Source organism: Phoenix dactylifera, chromosome 6 (assembly GCF_009389715.1).
Source record: "Phoenix dactylifera cultivar Barhee BC4 chromosome 6, palm_55x_up_171113_PBpolish2nd_filt_p, whole genome shotgun sequence".
NCBI classification, from domain to species: Eukaryota; Viridiplantae; Streptophyta; class Magnoliopsida; order Arecales; family Arecaceae; genus Phoenix; species Phoenix dactylifera.
In genome coordinates, this window is record NC_052397.1 from 1851074 (window position 1) to 1858847 (window position 7774).

The following is a 7774-nucleotide window of genomic DNA, read 5'->3' on the forward strand; positions in this document are numbered from 1 at the left end:
GTAGCAATGGTAGGAGTTTTCATATTTGGCATTTACAAGCTCTTTGTATATTAGTTTTTAAAAAAAATTATTAAAAAAATAATTATATTTTTTGAATTAATGTTTTTATAATTTTATTGTGATTATCTAATAATAAGTTCATAAAATTATGGCCCTTAAGTACTAATTTGAAGAAATTGTATGTTAGCATTTCATCGTTCTATGTTATTTCCTATTGTGTCATTGATAATGATTGTTCTATTTCCTACTACTGTAACCGATATACTTGAATAGGTGTTGGCGTATTGTAATGGAACATCTATTGTTCATATGCCATTGAGAAAAAATAATTTATTTATGTTTTGTTTATGTTTACCATGTTGTTGTTAAAAAAAAGTCTATTTTTTGTTACTAAAAAAAACTACATCTTAGCCTTACAGAGAATAAGGGAGGAGGGGGGTAAGGGGGGGATATAAACATGTGCACACTTATTCCCCTTCTCTTCTGATCTTGTTTAATATAACAATTTGCATTGTCATAATAGTTGTTCTTATACAAGAGCTCTAAATCTCGAATATTATGATATATTGGTGGGGAATGAACGTAATGCTGCATAGATTATTGTTGTATTCACTCTAAAATTACTTACAAGTATGATACCGTACATACATATTTATACTATATTAAAAAATAAAAGGTCAGAATGTTGACACATTCCCTTCCAAACATTTAGATGAATGCGTCCTTGCATTTGTGCCAAATTTATTAGTGTTTCTTTTATCAAGTATTAAAAAAAAAAACTTGGCCAATCAAAAAAATCCTTTCTTTTTTTTGAAAAAATAAACAAGATCGCGTATAGCATCTCTCCCTCTATTCTTTTTCCTTGATTTATTCATTTCTCTCCAATCACAAGCCAACTAAGTCATTCATTCCAATAACATTTTAATTCATTTTTTGCAATTTCATACATAATACAATCAAAAAATATATATTTCTTTTTTCCCCATAAGTGCGTTATATATACATGTTTGATATAAAATAAAAAAGAAGAAAAGTTTTATTACAAAGGCACCATTCAATTATCATTGAAAATCAAAATAAAACTATGATCCATGTCAAGATCTTTAACAATTTGTTTCACGTATAATATACTTAATGAGGTGCATATGTGATAATATATATTAATTAAAGAAAATTACCATATGAAAAATCATCAGCCAATCTTTCACAAGGAGATAAATATAGTTTTCGATTGGATCTAGAGGGAGCAAAAGATTTTGCCCATAGATCTTCTAGAAAAAGACATCTATGGACCCATGCTCGGCGTCCGTTTTATTCATCAACAGGACCCTACGAGGTGTTTGATTTCAAGCACTATACATGTCTAGGCTCTCAACTCAAAGAGAAGAGTGAGGAAAATGATGAAAAAGGAATGGCTATGAAGTTTGGCAGGCTTAGCAATTTAAACTAAGACATAGAATAATTCTTTGCTTTCCACCTTTTATATGGAAATTCTGAGCTTATGGAACTCGTAACATGGATATTCTAGATCCTCAATGTATATATTGGAAAAAATGACTTTTATATTATAGATAATCTTCATATGATGGTTCATATTCTTTATATAGAGTCTAAAGAGCCATGGATATTTAAAAATTTAGTCAAGGATCCAAAATAGTATCTTTTAACACATCACATAGACACTCTAAATTGTTTGTTGTCTCCGCATTAACTTTGTAAAGTACTAAAAAGTAATCAAAGTTTCAACTATGAATCTTCAAATAAGTTTTGCTACCTCTATCTATTCTTTACAATGCCCATCTGTGAGATGCAACATATTAACAATGTTTCCCAAACTATGGACATTAGATATACCAGTCTAGTTTCATATATAGATTACAAACATTTTGTAAGTAGTTAAAAGATCAGTAAAAGACCTGAATTTAAGATTTCCTGTTCACATTTTATATGAAGAGAAGAATACAAATTATTTGAGTTTACATAATGACAAGGAATTAAAGATTCTTAATTTTTCAATAGAAAGGTTTGTATGTACATCATGTATACTACACTCTAGTTTTATATTTCATATTTTATACAAACAAAAGAATACAAATTATTTGTGGTCTTCATGAAACTTAAAAGTTACAAAAGGATTGGAGGCCAGATTATTTGGCTAACTGCCAAGGATTTTACAGGCTACCTTAGCTGGAACTTTATTTTATTTTGGGACCTAATTTTTTTTTTACTTTTACACTCATGTAAAGGAGTTAAATGCTTTGGAACCCGCACGAAATTAAAAATTCGTTCAGGGACACAAATCTAATTTTTTCTCAACACAAGTGCAGGCCCCTCGTCAAAAGCTTGTAGCTTTGGAGACCTATCAGTAATCGAAAGGTACTTGTAGGGATCTACGAATAATTTTCTCTTTCCGTAAGCTCCGAATTCAAGACTTCCTCGGGACTTCATCGGAACTCCGCCCACCGGAGGGAGGGCTTGGGGGTTCGGCCGTTGCCAGTCGGGCTTCGCCGAAACCAGGTAACAGGCTTCGATTAAGATATCGCCATCACCGGAGCCGGCAGCAGAGGTCACGGTGCTGCCCTAAGTGCTATCGAGAAGGTAATCCCGTTGTGGTTCCAAGGTTCTCATTTCGCAAGCTCTCGTGATTTAAATTTCTGCTGTTTAGTTCGATTAGAGTTTGAATTATTGCGTCAATGTTTCTATTTTCTATGATTTGGCTGGATTCGACAGTTCAGTGATAGTATTTCTCTTGTTTAGCTATCCGGGGGGAAGAAAGCGCGCAACTTTTTATCCTTTCCCATTTTCTCACAACATTTCTTCTCATTTCCCTCTTCAGATGCCATAGAAGTAATCAGGTGTTTTTTTTTTATATAGTTGTTTTCTGCTAATTTTGTTCACTTGAGGCTTGCTTATTTTACATTTTGCAATGAGATCTAAAATTACTAAACTTGAAGGCTTTTAATGTCTATAACTGTGTAGTTTAGCTTGGTTAGATCTTGAATTGGGCTCACTGTTTCTACTTTTGATGATGTTAATGGATTTGGAAGTGTTATATTGTCATGTGATAGAAATTATACTGTACAGCTGTTTTGCGACTGAAAGCAAGAACCTTTTTTCCTCCTCCCTCCTCCCTCCTCTCCTCTCTTCAGACGCCGGAAAAGGACTTCAGTGGTGCTACTTTTAGGTATTTTTTTCTTTATTTTGGTCCCTTATGTTTTTTCTGTTATATCTTAGATGATAAGATGAGCCTGTGGCATATTCATCATGAATTTGCTTTAGTTGATATCTAATGTCAAAGATAGTGATGATAAATTTATAGGTGCTGTGGATTTGCTATTAAAATGTTTATGTTTATTCTATGACTGAATTAGGAAGGTGCATGTAATAGTCTTACACTGTGTTCATTGATGGACTCATTTACTTTGTTGTGTTATTTATGTAAGAAAAATTTCTGCGGTCTCTTCAAATGTCTAAATTTATGTACTAGTATCCACTAAAATATCTCTGAAAGATTAGTTCATGGTATTGTCTAGTTTTATGTTTGCATGCATTATTGCATTACATAACCAAACACAACTTGTTGACCCTACTATTTCCTCGGTGGCTTAAGCATCAATCTAAAACAAGGCCTCCTACCGTCATTTCTAAGACAAGGCAGAAATGATATGGAAAAAAGAGAGTAAGAAAGAAACATCTTCTCTAATGGCATGTTAGTTTGTTCATCTTAACTAACCTATTAAAAGGAAATGAGAAGAATGAAAAACAAAATGATTGATTACTTGTCACTCACCCCTCCCCAAGAAAGAAGTTGTCAAGAAATGGGGAAAGAGAACTACTTAAAAAAGGCTTTATTCAATAAGAACAAATGCTAGAGGAAGAATAGGATGCGGAGACTTCAGGGGGAACCCTGTCTCAAGACTAAAGGACTTGTAGCTTGAAACATGTATTCTACAAGAGAGCTCACTGCACAAGCACTGCCAAGATTCCCATTATTTTGTGGCTAAATTTGGCAATATGATGCGAATGAGTTAGGTGACTTTTACCTACCATTGGGTTTTTTTTTTGCCATAGTGTTCCCTTACACATCAAACTTATCCAAGTCATGACACTGAACATGCGGAGGATCAAATGGGAGGTTTAGTCCTGTATGAAATAAATTGTGGAATAGAAGGGGTTGATAAGCTGTTAGGGTCAGTAAGGTTTGAATATGTTATCAAGTCCCTTCGGTTTTAAGGCTCCCTGTCCCACAACAGAACATGAGCCCCATAGACCAAGTTCTCTTTCTAATGATGAGAACATTGATCCTATACATCTATGCTGGCTTTAGACTCTTTTTGTTTAATCTCATGAAATGTTGGTGAATCTTATATGGTGGCCAGAACTTGGAAAATGCATTTTTGTAGCATTTAAAGAATTTTTCTTGCTGATCAATTGGATTGCAGTTTGGTGAGTGCTCAACTTGGACTACTCTCTTTAGCTGTATCGAAGGTTTGATTATTAATCAATAAATGATATTCCAATTATGGTAAGGAGATGTAAGCCTAACTTTAACGAGGAAATTTTGGAACTAAGGCTTACCTAAATAGCATTTCAAGGGTTTTTAGATGCAATTGAAGATGATTTATGGCTCAGAATGGCGTCATTTGGACGTGCTTGCAGAGGCAATGCAGTGGCAAACAGAATTGTCTATAAAATGAGCTCTGTGACACTAGTTTTTTAAGATACCATCTTTCAACTTGACAACTATAAAAAATAGTAGGGTACATGTGGAAAGCAAACCTTCAGGACTTCACATGGTTATCAGATTGTTTTTCCCTTCTTATAGATTTCTTACTATAAAAGAAATCTAAAGAATTTTGCTACCTGGAAACTTGAAAAATCTATGGATTATGAAAAACAGTCAGTTTTAAAGAATATACTAAGCTGTCAGTTTTGCTGCCTGGAAACTTGAAACATCTATGGATTATGAAAAACAGTCAGTTATAAAGCATACACTAAATAATAATCCATGTTGTTGTCCTGTATTGCATTAACCTTCTGCACTTTTTTCCTATTTATCCCTTTAAAAGGACATGAGGTGTTTTATTTATTTATATTTATCGATGACCCATAGACCAAGTTACCAAACTGGTGCGTCATCACTTTGCCATCTGTTCTGCATGAGGTTTAGCTTCCTTGAGTTTATGTCGTTTCCCTTTACCAGAATTGGTGATGACCACCTATGTGAATGGGAATTGAGACCTCTCTCTGTGATAGGCACCCTTTATTGCCAACCAACATGGCCACTCTGATGACCCCAAAATGATCACTAAGTTTGGAGATTATCTGTAATACTAGCCCAACAATCTGCTTATAGCAGAAGCTAGGAAACAACACTTAGCTACTTGTGTGTAACAAAATTTCTGAATTTGGTCAGACAGCACAGGTTAGTCCTTTCTGTTTTTTTATTGCTCCTGAGGATGAGAAAAGCATGTCCAGATGGAGATCATCTCATCCCTTTCATTTGTAGAATTCATCAACTCGCCATATAAAATAAACTGGTAAATGGCAATAACTTTGCAGTATATTGTCTGAAATTCTTACTGTCTCATGACTGTTATCTCAAGTGGGACTTTTATTTGTTCCGACAAATGAGATAAAAGTTTAATTATCCCATTGTTTACATTGAAAGGCTGTTAATATTATCAACCCCAAAAAATCAAAGAAGAAGCAAATATACCAAGCATAATAGGCTTCACAGGGTACCAAAGATAATGCAAGCCCACAATAAAAATTGAAAAAGACCAAATCTACTATTGCACACACAGCAAGTTGGAATTCAATCTGGGTGCATCTTCTAAGATTTTTTTTTTTCTCCCGATCCAAGAACGGGCAGAGCTCATTCATTGTTATTGCCTAGACTCAAAGGTGCTAACGGAATTCTTGATTTGATAGTATCATGGCTAGATGGGTTTCTATCCGGTCTCAGGCTTGCTGGGTAAAATTGCTCTTGCTTGAAGTGTACATAATGAAAATACTGCAATTTGTATTCTTCTTCCTCTCACCTACTGCAAAAAGGAGAGGATGGAAAGTGCGACAAAGGAAACAGTCCAGTGCTCTAATCTATCAATCCACAGTTGGTGATGATGACCTTCGAATATGGGCGGTAAAAGCCTCGCTCTGCGACAACTGCCCTTTTATCACCTATCAACTTTGCCACCCTGCCCACCATAAAAAGAAACATCAGGTTTGGATATCAGTAAAAAAAAAAAACAGTAGTTCAGACAGTCTCAAAGGAATGGTGCTCTAGAAGAGCAATCACCTGAAGTAAGGGGAACCTGTGTTCTCTTGAACAGTCTTGACCTTTGAAATTCTCTCCACTACATCCATCCCCTCCACCACCTTCCCCACCACCAGTGTCGATGCATCTAGCTCCGGTGAATCTTTGGTGGCTATCAAGAACTCGGTCCCATTCGGATCTGTTCCAACCTCCTCCTCATCAATCTCCAGCTTCCCTTTTCTTGCCACCACTTTCAGCTTTGGTGGCGGTTTTGCAGGATCCCTGATCACAATTCCTAGCGAACCAGCTATATTCTTTGTTCCGGGGCATTTCTTGTTTGCTGCTTCCCACTCCAACACCAAACTGTCTGCTGCTAGATCGCTTCCAGTCCTCTTTGCGAGCTCGGCATCAACACCATAAGATCTGATCCCGCCATGTTGGATGTAATTGGGCACGATCTTGACAAACTCCTTTCTCCGATAGCTAATTCCAGCAGCACCAGTGACCAGAGAAGTAAACCTGGAGGATCCAAATGGTGTGCTGTCACCATATAGCCCAATGATGATCCGGCCCGCCGGTTCTCCATCGATGGAGACATCCAAGAATGCTCTCTTTGTGGTTGGTTGGTTGGTGCAGTCATTTTTCACAGAATCAGCTTCTGGAGAGCTAATGCTAGTGCTTGTTTCCTCGCTGTTGGCCTGTGCTTGGGATGGCCAGAAGTAGGTGGCTAGGAGAAAGGGTAGGGTGGAGCCGCTGATGGCGAGGTCTCGGCGGGAGATCTTGCAGCCTGGTCTGGCAAATTTTGCTGCTTTGATTTGGAGATGAGGGGGTGGATATGGGAGATGGAATTGGGGTGGTGTGCTCATGGACTGTAAGAGCTGCCTCATTCTTCAGGATGCTTGTTTTTCTTTTAAGCCACTTTGGTCTTCATGCTGCTATTGTTTTGTTACCATGTTGTTATCATGTTGCTATCAGCTATCTTCTGTTTATCATATTGCAACCGGTTCCTTTTATTTGTGTGGTATATGGCCCTGGAGTTTTGGATAAGGAAGATAGGAAGTCAATCCATTTTAGTTCAAGGGAGTGGAGGCTACGGCTGGGAAAAGAAATGGATCAAGGTGGCTCTTCATCAGTCCTTTTCTTCTGCAGTGGAGAGGAAGATCATGATGTATCATCGGAACCAGATTATTACTCCAGAGGCCTTTTAAACTAATGCTCTTCGATTCTACCCTCGAGATGTTATTTTGTAAATTTTTGCTGAGAAGTAATTTGATAAACTCGAGCAGTTGTCTGTACTGGAACGACCTTTACCTTGTTTTATCTGTGTGTTTGTTTGAGAAGGGAGGTATTTGTTTTTTTGCTTTTGTTTTTCACCCCCTTGTTTGAGATTGGAGAAAGGAAGAATATGCCATTCTCATCTTTATCTACTCTCTATGACTGTTTAAAGCAACATGGCAGGTACCGTAGGGCCCTTGGGTCATATCACAGACAAAGGTGACAACAATATAAGTTTCC

At 36.7% G+C, this 7774-nt stretch overlaps 1 protein-coding gene and 1 long non-coding RNA gene across 2 annotated transcripts; one reads left to right on the top strand and one right to left on the bottom strand.

Moving 5' to 3' along the window:
* The first annotated feature begins 2332 nt into the window (after window positions 1-2332).
* On the top strand, window positions 2333-5773 carry LOC113462400. The gene is made up of 2 exons (XR_003384662.2): window positions 2333-2598; window positions 2758-5773. It is a non-coding gene; the product is annotated as an uncharacterized LOC113462400 (long non-coding RNA).
* Window positions 5699-7643, bottom strand: LOC103701950 (peptidyl-prolyl cis-trans isomerase CYP26-2, chloroplastic). Its single transcript, XM_008784182.4, has 2 exons — window positions 6302-7643; window positions 5699-6200 (listed from the first exon to the last, which is right to left on the bottom strand). Exons 1-2 carry the CDS (start codon window positions 7144-7146, stop codon window positions 6098-6100), a joined length of 948 nt encoding a protein of 315 aa, XP_008782404.1. The 5' UTR covers window positions 7147-7643; the 3' UTR covers window positions 5699-6097.
* Between the last annotated feature and the right edge of the window lie 131 nt (window positions 7644-7774).

What these genes read in the sequence shown, in the direction of transcription:
- LOC103701950 (XM_008784182.4), bottom strand. Translation starts at nt 7,146, where the DNA reads ATGAGGCAGCTCTTACAGTCCATGAGCACACCACCCCAATTCCATCTC. An exon ending in ACAGGTTCCCCTTACTTCAG is followed by an intron (nt 6,201 to 6,301) that starts GTGATTGCTCTT and finishes TATGGTGGGCAG; the next exon opens with GGTGGCAAAGTTGATAGGTG.